Source organism: Parasteatoda tepidariorum, chromosome 3 (genome assembly GCF_982258835.1).
Source record: "Parasteatoda tepidariorum strain Cologne lab strain chromosome 3, Ptep-v5.0, whole genome shotgun sequence".
In the NCBI taxonomy this organism is placed as follows: Eukaryota; Metazoa; Arthropoda; class Arachnida; order Araneae; family Theridiidae; genus Parasteatoda; species Parasteatoda tepidariorum.
This window is the reverse complement of record NC_141757.1, coordinates 89090376-89105980: the sequence shown is the minus strand read 5'-3', so window position 1 is coordinate 89105980 and position 15605 is coordinate 89090376. Positions and strand designations below refer to the sequence as shown.

At 28.9% G+C, this 15605-nt stretch overlaps 1 protein-coding gene across 2 annotated transcripts in view; it reads right to left on the bottom strand.

The window, feature by feature from the left end:
* LOC107441897 (synaptogenesis protein syg-2) overlaps positions 1 to 619 on the bottom strand; it is a 165018-nt gene extending 164399 nt beyond the window's left edge. Inside the window, exon 1 of one of the 2 annotated variants that reach the window (XM_043044077.3) lies at positions 98 to 619. In XM_043044077.3, the coding sequence (XP_042900011.1) occupies positions 98 to 179 (82 nt within the window). In that variant the 5' untranslated portion in view covers positions 180 to 619. The remainder of the gene's footprint in view (positions 1 to 97) is intronic. The other variant, XM_043044074.3, reaches the window with a different exon arrangement.
* Between the last annotated feature and the right edge of the window lie 14986 nt (positions 620 to 15605).

Sequence of the window (15605 nt, the reverse complement as noted above, 5' to 3'; positions counted from 1 at the left end):
CCGTATACGATATTCTGTAAAAAATATGCAGATTTTATCACATTTTAATCTTAAATATAAAGCATAATCAATTATTTAAACAAAAAAGTTTACTCACCACTAATTGAATCCATTGCAAATGAGGTTAAACAAAGAAAAGAAACAATAAATAATCCTTTCAAAACCACTGAAAGTATCATGATGCCTTTTGTTTGAAAACTCCCAAAAATAATACCTCACATCAACACTAAAAGAAAATTTCTTTTCCTGCAAAATAAGAACATAACGAAGAAGGTTCTTTTTATTTCCCTTTTATAATTTTCCTGTTCAAGAACTACCGCACTAACTAAATTCCAATTTTCCAAGCAATGACTTCTGAAGACAGTTTAAACAATAGGAGAGTAAGAGCACGATAAAAATTCCACGAACTCCTTTTGCACGAAGCTCCGGGAATTAAATTTTCTGAAGAAAACTTTTCTCTCTCTCCTGTTTTCAGGAAAAAATTTCCTTCTTCAGAGAGAGATGAGAGAATTCCGACGTTAGAATTCGGAAGAGAGGTGTTTTCGGGAGAAGAACTCTAGGATCTCTGGTTGAAACTCCTCTTCGACCGAATCGCTGGCTGAACGAGTCCATGTCTCTCATTTTAAGAGGGGTGAGGGGTTACTTTATTCGGACGGGTGTGAAAAACATCTTATCATGATTTTGGGCAGGATTTGTAATAAATGGATTTTCACGGAAGAAATCAACTGTTGGAAATTTGTTTTTTATCCTGCAAGCTCTATCAGAAGCCGAGGAAGAAAATTTAAATTAAGAATATTTTATGTTGGCATTTCGAAACGTGCCATGCATATGTCTTTTTCTCTAGACTTTTCACTGTATTTTAAAATAAAACACTATAAATAAGAAAGAAGTAGAAGTTTATAGATTGCGAATTTTATTTTAAATTCTATATATAATACTATATACGTTATATTTTATTTAGAAAAAAATCAGAAATCATTAGATGTGGCAAGTTATTCCTTTACTAGACTACTTTTAATTTATTTTGATGGAGTTAGAAAAATAATTTCATAAAACCATCTTTTTTTTTCCATCAAAATTTTAAATAATCTCATTTAATTATCTTTATTATATTATCTTATGCATAGATCAATTTATGATAATAAATAATTTTGAAAAAATAGGTGAATGAAATTGTTCTGTAATTGAATTTGTTTTAAATATTTTCATTTGATTTCATGAAACCTTAACAGCTCTGGTCAAAATTTCCTGAGAAAACAATACAAATAAGTTTATAATTGGCTGCGTAGCTATTAAGGCTTAATTTTTCACATTGCAGCAAAAAATATTTTGCATTGCATTTAATTTGATTAAAATTTTAGATAAATATTTAGTTTTTAATGAGTTCACAAATGTAGAGAAAATATTGATGGTTTTCTTTGATATCATGAGAGATTTTGAAACCAATATTTATTTTTATGTTGAAATATTTTATTTGCTCTTCATGTCTCACAATGGACGAGTTAGAAACCTCACCATGTCAATTTTTTTACCATTTTGATATTCTCTAATTTTTCATCTAAGCCAATGTGAACTCATCATCAGGCTAAATATACAGGGTGGTCCTAAAATATATGTCAAAAATGCAAATTTAGGTAGAGGGGACCTAAGCATATTTCGCATAAGATTGTGTGTACGGTCTTGAGCCGGTAGGGAATCGAATTTTCTTTACTCTTTACTTGTCTTTTCAGTTTCCTATGATTCATACTGCTTTACAAGCTTGTGCTTTAATGTGCCATTACCGCACACACATTCCTATCCGAAATATGCTTATTTATGTCCCCTCTACCTACCTTTACATTTTTGACACATATTTTAGGACCACTCAGTATATCTTTTTTCATTTGTAAATAGTATACATGGAACAGTGAAATATCCATTGAGTTTGAAATCAACCAATGACTTTGAAATTTGAAAGGTGAATTTTTACCTTTATGAAACGGACTGTGTACCACCATATTGGTAATATAATGAAATTATTGTTTATGAAGTATTGTTTATAAATAAACGTACAGTAGTTTTTCATTTTTCTTTTAACTCTTCAGCGAGAAGTTCCTATTAGATAAATTATGTTACTTATAAAATATGTAGGATCAGTCATTCCACTAATTATTTTAATTAATTTAATGCAAGGTAGTGAACAAAAGTAGGATAAATTTTTTTTCGATATCTCATTTGATCAAAATTCTACCATAAAACAATAAACATATTAGTTGATGGAATAAGAGAAATATATTTTTGACATTTAATTAATGAAAAAGGTATTACCTATAGTTACCCAGGTAAAAGCTTTCGAGCATTAGCAATGAGAAGGATATAGCCGGAATAAAAGGAACAAATATTAAAAGGTTTTTAAAAAAATATTATTTTAGCACTTATTTTAAATATCTAATAACATTTACAGTTAAAAATATATGTACAAATACTAGCTTTGATTAAAACGTTATTGTATGCCTAGTCATTTAATTATCTAATATACAATTAAAACTACCGAATCTTTAGAAGATTTCGTGCTTTCAACAAAACGATATATTTCTAATAAATATTTGTTTGGAAAAGTAATGTTCTCATGTAAATAAAAATTTAAAAAAAGCATTTATTTATTTTTTATGCAAATTAGAGTATTTTTCTGTTTATCGTTATTTTAAAAATAGATTCAAAGATAAGAGACATATTTGATTTACAAAGTAAGTTAGAAAGGTGCGTGAGTTTAGTTTGCAAATACATCTCTATGCCAGATTGAAAAGAGATAAAAAATACATTAGATTACATTAAATGCCGTGTTGCTATGTTTGGGGAAAAATCATTTTAAATATTTTGAATCATGAATAATAAGTAGATTAATTTTGAAAGTGTTTAAAAAAATTAGAAAAAAAACAGTGAAATTTCATCGATACTCTTGCCTCAATATGAAGAAGCTTATTATATACTTTAGTTTGTTTCTCCCAAATTATAAGATTGGTTAATTTATTATTGCTTCGAACTAATTACTGTTGCTTCATGGATTACCTTGCGAAATTTGTCAAAATAAGTTCATAAAATAAAGCAGGATTATGTATAACCGTTTTTCTTAATAGTATTAATAATTTCTTGTTTAGTTTAACTTAGTTAATTAAGTCAGGTTATTTGATGTCACATTGTGGATAACTTGCATTTTTTTTCCTTCTTCTTTGTTCTGCGAAACTTATTGGAAACTAATTCACCACGAACAAATGTTAGTCTTATTTTCAAAAATTATGCTACCGATGCTACCAGTTGTTTTGTTCATTTTTTGTTTAGTTCAATGCGAGTGTGTATATATATATCAGAAAGCAGATCAAATTTAAAAAGATCAGTCGTTTTTTGAAAAAAATAAATAGAGAAATAAAAACAAGTAATTTTGGCAATTATAAGAATATTTTACGCAAAGCGATTTATTTAAATCAATGATATTATAAAGAAAATTATAAGCGTATAAATGAATAGAAAATAAATTTCTGGTTACTAGAATATTCTTTAAATCAATAAATAGATCATATCATAACATGCGTTTTGAAAATACTGCGATGGTAATTACTTAAATATTTAAACTGCTTAAATTATTTTTAAAAAAAATTCTGAAAAAAAATTATAAAATAAAAGATTTTACAAGGAATGAATTTGCATTTTTAGTTTTGCAACATGAGAAAAATATGCTTTTAAAGAAAATTAAAATATATAAATATGTAAGAATGAAAAACATATATGCCACATACATAATTTGTAAATTAATTTGTGTAAACAAAATAAAATTATAAATCACTCATATACATAAAATAATATCACGATATGAGGTGTTAACATTGCTGTCATCAACATTTTTTACTGCGAAAAATAGGTTTGAGGTGAAAACTCACGAACTCACTTAAAGCGTTTATTCCTTTTTTTACAAAAACTACTTTCATTTCAATTTTAAACATTCTTCTTGAATAAGTATTAGACTTACGGTTCATCATCACGCACTTCCTTCTGAAAAAAAAAAATATATTTTTTTTTAATCATACATTATTATCTATGTAATAGAAATAGCTATGCGTATTTATACTTAAATATACGTCTCTAACTAATGCAGATTTATAAGCGGTAAACAAATGGCTTTATTGAGAAAAAAATAATGCGAATATGAACAATAAATTTAAGATTACAATTAATTTATTTCTGTTGTGCTAATCTGTTTAATTTTTTCTAGAAAAATCATTACTCCCACTGTTTCATGATAACTGCTCAAAAGTTTTTTAACACCCCTTATTATATTATTATATGCATGATATTGATAGTTACTTAGATTTATATTTAAATTTATGTCGATGATACTAAGAAACAATATTTTTGGTGCATACTTAAACTTGCATAATTTGGAATGTGGGGATTCCAAATCTGAAATTAATTTTGCTCCTAAGGCTACAGATTTTTTTAAATGTCCTTTTTAGTCTATTTTTTTTATTTAAATGTACAAGATTTAAAAACGTTATGTATTAAAACTGCGTAAAAGACCATGACTGGAAATGTCACTGTACGCGATTAGAAGCTCTTCTCTATTATGACCTGTTTAGAATCACACACACACACACAAAAAGTTATTATAGGAAATCGCCCCTAGAGGCATATGACCACACTTCCTGGAATGAGTTTCTTTGTAATTTTTATCCTGATGATCTGTCCTACCTACCCCAGAAGTTTGTGGCAACATTTATGTGATCCACTGTCGCACATAATTTTCCAAACTTGTTCATTTCGACAAAAAATAGCCTAAAAAGTCATTTAAATAAATATCACTTAGATAGAAAAAAACCTCTATTGCAGACTTGAAATTAGTGACTAGAAAATATTCAAAATCCGTGAAAAAATTTCATGCAACAGACAATTTTTTTTTTTTTACCGAGTGTAATCTGTGAAGAGTTAATGGGCCGCGTATACTGCATTAAACAATAAATTAACAATATCCAGTTAATAATAGCTGTATTACTTTTTGGCTTAACAGTTTATTGCAGGGTATTCATTGAAAAACTCTCAGAGATAAAAAAAAAATTAGGCGACTCCTCAACAGCGGCGTTTAAAACTGCATTTTATTTCTATGTATACATACAAGAATCAAAATATAAGGACAGTGATTATCATGAAATTAAAACACATTCCAATTGTCTTTGCAGTTTTCACAGATACGCAGTTATTAAGATTGCAAATACTTGGATATGAGGGCAATGATGATTAACTGCATAACAAAATCACTCTATGAGAAACGTAACAAATATCGAACAATAAAATGCTACAGACAGTTTTTATATTCGATACAATGATATATTTGCCAAAAAAAGTAATGATGCAGATAAAATGAACAATGTAACGTCTCGTCGTTTACAGAACTGAAAAACGTTGATTTGTAGTAAAATAAGATATTTTGTTTAGGTTTAACTCGGTTTTGTTAGGTTTCTTTAGTTGCCGTACAACAGATTAGCAGAGAGTAGATTAGTCCGTTTGCAAATCTTGAATGAGTATTAGCTTTCACACGCTAACCTTAAAGTTTAAATATTTATATTTGATGTGTAAGTTGTTAGCATTGATTTAATCCAAATTAGTTCGAGGGTAAGGGCCAAGTAATCTTTGTCTTCTCTTTCCCTTAACCTGTGAAACTATGCTTTTCAGTTATACTTTATACCAGATTCCTGAGGGGGGGGGAATTTCTGCTCAGATTAAAGAATGATAGAAACTATTCAGTCGCCATGTTGTTCTTTGCGTTTATGTATAAAGTACTGACAAAAAAAATTCACATAATAAGATAGTATTGATTAAAGTGTGCCCTGTGTAAATAAGAACGAACCTTAGTGGTTGGAAAAACTATAGTAAAATTTGACTTTTGTGAAACCGAATGCTGAAGTTTCAGATTTTCGAATAAGGGAAATTTCAAGCGGAAAACTCAAAAGCTAGGATTCGCTACATTAATATTGTTTGTTATATGATAACGACCATCACCTAATATTGTGTGTACAATCTAAGAACAATACCTCTAAAGGCAGAAATGAAGCATTTTGGCCTCTGAATTTAAAATGTAAATTGTACCTCTAAAATTTGCAATCACAAAGTGAATCACATTCTACGCTCATGTACCACTCATTGAAGCAGGTATTTTAAAGATACAATATATATGCCTCTCTTATTTTCATATGTTTTTCTTTCAATGATTCATACATTTAAGTGATGACACGTATTAATGTTTCTGCGGCATTTTATATTGATAATATGCACCATTTTCAAAATCAATACAGTGCACTGGCTACAAAACTTTGCATAGCAGTTATAAAACTCACAACAGTTATAAAGTAGGATGTTATTCTCAAAAAAGATGTGTTGTTGAATAAAATATATTATTTCTAATAATTATGAAATATAAGTAACAATATTTCACTTTAAGGTTAAAGTGAAATATTGACGAAAACCACATTGGATGATTTCACAATTCCAACTTCCCTTCTAATTTTTTGCTTCCATATTAACCGTTAGCCGTCGCAATATGTCTTTTGTAAATTTGTGCTCTAAGTCTACGACAATATTGCAACAAAATGCACTGTTGTGGCAAGGGCAGTTGGAATCGGATGGCGGAAACGAAGTGCGTGAAAACGATGCGCATTTACCGAAAATTATGTTTGTATTTATATCTGGTATAATGCTGGAAAGGCGCAGCATTGCAAAAGCGCAGCAAATTACTTTAGTGCCTTTCAATGAACAAAGAACTTGTTGTACCTTGGTTTTCATGGTGCCTTTTATATCCACGAGAAACAATAATTATGTTACTGTTGTATGAAGAAAATAAATGTCACATAGTGCGTGTGACTTTAATTTAAATTGTGCTGTTTTTAGAGTGTAGCACTGTATGAATACCATTCCGTGACTTATCCTGTGGATGGAGTCGGCTCAAGTTTTATAAGTAGCTTCTGCTGCGCTAATTATGGATATTCTTACTCAGCAAGTTCACCTAGTTCACATTTTCCACCTGATTTTTGAGATTTCTCTCCTGTGTGGAACATAAGAACCTCTTAAATTGCACCCATAAATAAAAATATGCCAAAAAAAAGTTAAGGGCGCAGAAAGCGTCGAGTGTACTCTAGTGATAGTTAAAATAAACGTCTCTAAAAGTCTTCAATTAGAATAACGTCAGTGGATAATAAGACTCTCCAGTTAATAATCAAATTCCTATACAAAATATTTAATCATTGGATACAGAAAAAAAAAGCCACGCTGCTACGTTATTTTTCATTTCGGCAATGCCGATCCTGTAACTCTCTTACAACTGCTGGAAGAATTTTCGCTTTGCTTAAATCAAGAAACATCGAAAATTTGCCACTTGAAGAATTTAGTGAAAGTAACTATAAAAAAGTTAATGGAACTCTCCTAATTATGAGTTTAAAATGATGCTATGATCTACTGTCAGCGTGAAATAAATTTATTTCTATTATTTCGTTAAAAAAATCTGTTTTAGAAGGAAAATGTACTTCGAGAACGTCACCCTGCAGTTATTTGCTCTAGATATCACATTTTTATTACTCCCGGAATGTCACTTAAAACATGCTTTTCTGCCACAGTTCTGACAAACTTTTCGCAACGTTGTATGAGTGTTCCTGTCTTGTCATATTTTTTAAACACACCAACTTTACAGAAACTTTTCAATACTTGCACTGCAATATTCGGAAAAATTCTGAATTTCTTGCATTATAAATCACAACCACTAGAAATTTGGAGCCGAGTGTTTACGTTACAGCTTTTTTCCTTTTTGTGCATAATTTCAGAAATAATAAATTTAAATCAATGCAACTTTACATACATTAAAACAATTCTATTTAGATGTCTGTTTAAACATGCAAGTCTTCATCTTATGTGAATTTAAATATTGATCCTTATACCTAGAAAATGGTAGGCTGAAAGAGGCCCTAAGGTATTTGGCAATATTCCGGAGAAGTCATCGTTTTTCGTAACCACTGTAACACGTCTTTATAATACTAAATTTTAATTTCATATATATCTGCTGCATAGTGTTAATTTTATACAAAGAGCTGATCGGACAAACGTGATTTATTTGCAGAAATAATACCTTGCAGAAAGCTCCACGTTCTAACCTAGTCATCAAAATATGCAGCTGTAACAATGAAACTTGTGGAGCGCTGTGTTAAATAGTAGGGCAACTGTTTTAAAAAAAGTAAATAAACTTTATCTAAAAGGAAATCACATACATGGTACTAATGCATACATTGCAGTAAAATTGAAGAGCGATACATTGATTGATGTGAAAACTGATAAAAAAAACATAAAATAAATCTGTTTAGTATCCTAATTTCCCATTTTCCCATTCCTTGAAATAGAGTTTTTAAGTTCATTTAATTTTCTTAGTATATAACTATTATGATTAACATAGATTAGAAACTCGATTATCTGAAAAACTAAAATATAAGTAAAATTGAAAAAGCCATAATGCTTCTTTTGACCAGACATGTTCGTTATTCAAGTTGAAAAAAACCATGGATTCCTGGTAATCGACTCAGTACGTAACTTCCTTTTTTAAATAGATTTTAGAATTTTGTTTATTAGATTTACGCTTAAAATAACCTTACGGATAAAAGAAATTCTGGTAAAGTTACCGTTCTCCATAATCAGAACATTTATGAAAAACAAATCTTGTAATAAAAACCAAAAGACAAAACTGAAAAGTAAATCTAAACGAATAAATGCCTTTTAAGCCAGCTCTTAAATAACATGATAAAATTAAAAAAATTTAAAACTTTTCAAAAATTTTATTACGTGTTATAAAGCCACATTTTATCGTTTATTTTATCAAAATCATTAACGCAGTGCTTTGACAAAGAGCACCGAGCTGTTTGGTGTTCCCAGAGAGCCAGAAACATGTTACGTATTACAATATTCAGGTAGTTTTGGCCATACTTTTTTCTCAGTGCCGAATATACAAAACTGGTTTATTCCGATTTTCGAAGTATTAAACAATTTTCAGTTTTTCTATTGTTTTTGAGCAAATAAATTTCATTTACATTTGATTTGTCATAAACTTGAAAAGAAAAAAAAATATATTAAAAAATGTATAAACTTACAAAATAAATAAAAAGCAAAACTTATATTAATTTTTTTAATTTTTAATTAAAAATTTAAAAATTTCTAAAATTTTTAATAAGTTACACTCTTTAAGATATGCCACAGTTTTTTTGTGTTTACAATTTTTAATAAAGTTTTAAGTGACGTACAGCTGTAATATATTGTTTTCATGTAAATAAAATTCAGATTCATTCTACAATAGCCAGAAAAATTATTTACATTAGTAATCATTCTAAAACAAAAAATTACAAATAATTTAATGCAAAATGCAAATATCTGAAGACAAAATGCATATTTATTACACTTTAGCCAAATGTAAATAAAATAAACTGTCACATATGAATCTAAATATTTCAAAAATATAGTATCCAGTTGTCAATTACTTTTTAACAAACATTAATGCTGAGTTTTCATTGTGCAAAGATAAAGTTGTGCATTTTCAACTAAGTTAAAATACTTCACTATGTGCGATAGTTAATTACTTTATACTTTTTGGTCCCTTTAGAAACCTACCCGAACATACTTGTCTTAGAGAATTACGTATGCTTTCCAGAATCGATGTTAGGAGAAGACTTGAAAATTTGCTTGGGGGCCCTCTAAATCCCCCAACTGAATGAGAAAGACATGACGTGCATCGGAGATTTGGCGACAAATTACCCAATTCTTTCTGCCATGGGAAAATGCCAAGATAATTATCTCATATCAGAAGAAAATGTCTCTTACATTTTTGGTCGGTAGATTTTCAAAGATGCGTGTTTGCGAAAGATGTTGAAATATTAAAGGGTAATAAGATTTGCTTATTATTGCTTAATGTAGAGATAGTTTTGCTAAAAGGCACGACATGAGAGATGACAAGTTGAATTATTTCTTTCGAAAGAGAGACATTGTAATTGATTTTCATGCTTTACTGTCTACATTTACTTTTAATTATCTTGCATGAAATGGAATATTTTTTTTAGAACATAAATAAATTAAAAAACTGTACTTTAATTTTAAAAATACTTTCGTTCCGACGAATTTAGATTTTAGTCTCAATTGGAGTCGAGAAAAACCATCATAATTTTAAATAAGTCAATTAAGAAAACGATTAAAAATGTTAAATGATGAATTTGGGGGTTGTGGACATATGGGTGGATAAACAAGAGCGGTTCCATTGATTATATTTTTAAATGACAAATATATCGTGCAATGATAGGTTTGAAATGAAATGACTGTTTTAGTAAATAAACTTTATTGATTTATGAATAAATCCTTTTTTAGGTACGTAGATACATTAAATTGCTTTCTTTTACTATATATTGTCTGCATTTGCTTTTAATCTTTAAGTAGGCAATAAAGTCTTTTTTTAAGCCAGCAAATAAATGGAAAGATGTATTTTTAATAGTTTCTGTATTTTATTTTCGATTGATGAGCAAAAATAATTATGATTAAGTCATTTAAAATAAGCTAATTTGTTTTTAAAAAATTAAAATTGTCAGAAATGGATTCGATGATAGAGCATTCTCAAAAATGAAACTCTCACTTGATGATTCAGCATTCCTTGAGCTGTATTTCGTTAATTTTGAGAATATTTTCGTTACAAAATCATATGACGGAACGTGAACTCTCAAATAACTGATGAAAATGTTTCCTCAATTCGGAACTTCATTGCAGTGCAATATGGGAAAGTGAAAACTTGAATGACGAAATAAGAATCAAGATTAAACGATCGGAACTAAAATGACAAAATATATCTTTACTTTTGACGAAATATGGTTCCTAGTTAGATATGATAGTCATTTCATTACTTTGACAAAATGCAATTAATGTAATCCAAAATGTAATTCGAAGTTCGCACTGGGAAAAGGTTTCGCCAAAAAAGCAAACAGTTTAGCTAAATTTGAGTATTCACTTTTACTAGGATATATAGGTATCACAGAATGATCTTTTGTTGTTCTTGTTGTTGTCGTCAGTCACAGGGTGCGATTGTTCTTATTTTCCAGCTGTGCCATCTATGACCAAAAATTCGACTTCTGCTACACCCATACGTCACACCGGTTTATGAGGAGGACTAATTCATGCATCCATTCATTCATTCACAGATCTCGATTTTGCCCTGAACCAAAGAATGATCAAATTCCAATTCAGTACCCCCAGCGGTATTGATTTGTTATGCGAACATGGAGGAGTTTGTGACCCGTCAGATTTAACGTGCATCAGTCACCATTTAATACACGAGGAGTTTTCGGCTGGCTGGATTCGAACATCCGTTTTACAAACGCGAGTCCATCTCCAACCAGGCTATCTCGGCCGAATGATTTTTTAGATTACAATTATTAAAAAATTTATGAGTTTACTCTTTCTCTGGTTATGGGTGGGAAGGATATAATTGAAAATATAGTTTAAGGGCACATGGTGCAAAATGGGACACGCTGAGCCAACCACACGGTTTAAAAACAGTTCAATATTCAAAGTGCATGCGTCCAATTTATGATCATGAAATTAACAAATAAAGTCAGATATAATGGTAATTATTAGTAAACCATAACATAAATAAAAACATACAAAATTACTTGTAAAATGATGAAATGAACACTGTATGAGGAGAAACATGATAAATTCATCCTCATCTTCATCACTGGCACCACAGCCTGGATTTGGGCTTTATAGCTTTAAAATCCGCCCTAAGATAAATTCACATTTATCATTTGAAAAAGTCTCATTGTGAGTTTATTTTCTGCAATTCTCAGAGTATTTTAAATTCTAATTAATTTTAAAACAAGAATACGAACAAGAATGCTTGCTATGACTGATTAATTTGTTTACTTAGAAAAACAAGACACTATTAAGAAAATTTGTGTCGCCGTTAAAGCTCAATAATATAATTGTCTCCCTTATTTGAGAGAAATTGTGAAGAAAACTAAATGATTTACCATTTTAAAGTAAGCCAGCTCAAAAAATTGTTAAATATTTGAGTTTCTTTTATTCCATAAAATTAAATCCATTAATTCTCTTTTAATTGCTTTTAAAACTAAATTTTTTACTCAATTAAAATACTTAGAATTAGTTTTTACTAATTTAACTCGAAATATATTTTCAGTTAGAGAAAGTTCATTTTGTCCTCACTAAATTATCTAATATTTTCTACATAATTATGCATAACAACAAACTTTTTTCTACATAATTATGCTTTACATTTGTAAGCACATCGTTGGTTATTAAGCAAATGAAAACAAAAACTTTCAAATTTAAATTAGTAATTATTGTATAAAAAATATAAATATAAATTTTCAATTTTAGAAGCAATAGCGTAAAATTTTTATCTGATAAAATAAATGTGATTGTGCATTCCTTTTTATATTAACCAATATTAAGAAATATACTTCAATTACATCAGTTATATAAAAAATTTACATTTTCGGTCCTTATATATTCATAGTTACAGTTTTTAGCGATTTAAAATCACTGCTGCAAACTAGTTTTTAAAAAATTAGTCTGCAATTTCATTCTAATACAAAAATTTTATCCTCCTAAAAATGAAAAAATTCCCAAATAATTTGTTTAACATAGATAATGCCATGACGCATCAGTCCTGGTTTAAAATACTTATAAAATAATACACGCCGCATTACTTAAGAATTGTGCAAAATCAATAGCTGATATTAATGAGTAAATACACAAGCAATCAAAGAATTAAATAAAAGAAGTGGAAAATTAAGTGAAAACATTTGAATTTCGTCAAGCATTTAATTAAATCGAGAATAATTTGACATACATTTTTTTATCTTCATTTTAAACCCTCTACTGACGACCTTAAAAATAATCAATTAATTTAAAATTCAATACTGAGGAAGAAATTAATATCACAATAATTTATTACAAGAAAGGTTTAATTTAATTTGCTTAAAATGTTTAAGAATAACTGGTTCAAATGGTCAACTGGTTAAGAATAACTGGTTCGACCAAAAAGCATTGCAAAATTTGGATTCCTTAATAATTTAACTTTGGGTATTTCGCATTATCTTGAAAATTTTCCAAATGAATGGAGAAAATTTCGCACACAATTATAAAATTCGTTTATCCAAAGATAAACTTTTAGTAAACATTTACAATTTTTTATTATTTTATTTTTTTATTGTCTGAAAGATTTTGAATTGCAAGGTATACACTTTTTTACATCATTTCAAAGAATGTAACTTTACATGACAAAATACAAAATTCGGGTGAAATCAGTCAAATACTTCCTGAGAAATTGAATTTCAAATATACGACATTTTTATGATCATATATGAAGACTATAAGTTAATTTCTTAGTGCACAAAAAAAGTTATCTCATATTTGCTGGACCGATATGTAAAGAACGAGTTTAATATCCATATAAATATAAGTTATTAATCATAACCTTATTTAACCAAGGTATACTTCTGTCATTTTTAACAATGTGCTTCATGCCATAAAATCACTCCAATAAAAGATTTTTTTCTTCTTTATATTATTACAAACTGAATCACTAAACATATACTAAAAATTAACTTATCTCTGTTGAACTATCATGCACACGTTTGGATTAATACCCATGCAAAAAAGATTTACTGCTCATCTTGTTTATTCAGTGCATACTTTTGATATAATAGTAAACTCAATCAAATAGTTCATAAGATAGATTTTTGTCTTTTCCCTTCAGTTCCGAACAGCCTGTATAAAACGTAATGAAAATAATATATTTTCCTTACATTATATTACCAGTCTAGACAATAATTCTTTTGATACTTGATAGTTTACGCCTTAGGTTACTTTCCAGACAATTCCGTCTGGCTTGTAAAATAAACTATTGCATAAGACCTTTTTCATTGTTAAGGTACATAATGATAAAATAACAAAATACTTCAAATCGCTATTGTATGCATTATATACGAATAAGCATTCATTCAAGAAATTTATCAATTATTTTCATCTCTGAGCAACGATGGCTCCGGGAATAGAGCGTTCGCCTTCCAATGAGGTGAAGTGGGTTCGAATTCCTGCGAAGGCTGGTCGATACGAGTTCGCATCTAGCTTGCACTGACCGTAGTGCTGAAGTGAAATATCCACAGTGGTAGACTGATCATGGGTTAGAGTCCCTTTGCCGTCTGGCAAACCATGGGATGTTCACGTGGTATTCCTCTACATGTAGCGCGAATTCGAGTTAATTCCATCAAAGTGTGTTTCACGAAGGTATATTTCTCTCAATACTTGATTGGGGAGTTCCTTTGTCTTATAAGGCTAGGGAGTTGAACATTAGTAATCGTAAACCTATAAATTGGGTCTGCTGTTCAACGACTTGGGTCTGCTGTTCAAAGACGGTTATAAAATAAAATAAAAAAGTTATTTTCATCTAATCATTGAATGTAAATTTTGACTTAAAGTAATTTATACACGGTGATAAAAGCTCAAGTAAAATTACCGTACTGTTAAAAAGAACCTGGTAATAAAACCAAATATTGGTATTTCATTCTATATTTTTTCCCGCTCATATGATACGGGCTTACCGAAAAATCTGGATTTCAAAATATCTTATTACCACACATTTAGCAACAAATACCAAACTAAAAAGTAAATTAAATCATAAAAGACAATTTTTCATGCACACTCTATGGTATCTTGAAAAAATTACCAAACTTTGTGACATTTATTAAATTTTATTACGTATTAAAACACTATAGTTTTAATGTTATTTTTACCATGATCATTATCAATGCACTTCATTAAAAATTACCAAGCTATTCGGTGTTTTGATAGAGCCGGAAACGCGTTAAAACTTACCATATTCTGGTAGTCCATACTTTTGAATGAACACTAAGAACACTTTCTTTCTACACTAAGAAAAAAAGTATGGTTAATCAATTGCAATCAAATTTCTCAAAAAAATATAGGGAGTTATAGACTTTTAAATTTTTATTATTTCTATTGTGTAGCAAATTAAGCCTCAAAGCGTAAAATGACCGGATGTAATATATATTGCAATAACTTTAAATTGTACCAGTTATTTATTATCATGATATAATTCATTCACATCTTACCTCAACTTATAAAATAATTGGATTTTTTCCAAAATAAGTATAATTTAATTCAATTTCAATCTATTTATTATTTAAACATTTTCAAACATAAAACCTCATATATAGCATATCCACATATCATAAACAAGATATGAAACTTCATAATAAAATTGTTAAAACTCAATCCATGCAGATAAATAATTCAATAAAATTTGAACCTTTATACCAATTCAATGTAAACAATTAAGGTATAATAAAAGTAAACAAATGTATCTTTACCAAACACAATATACATAAAAATTCCATTTCTAAATTCGAAACAATCACAACATTGGTTTTTACAATTCTATATTCATTTTAATTTGATACCACTAAGCCACCTCAAGTCTATAAAATACATTTGGGAAGGGTCCAATTTATAAATATGGTATCAAAACT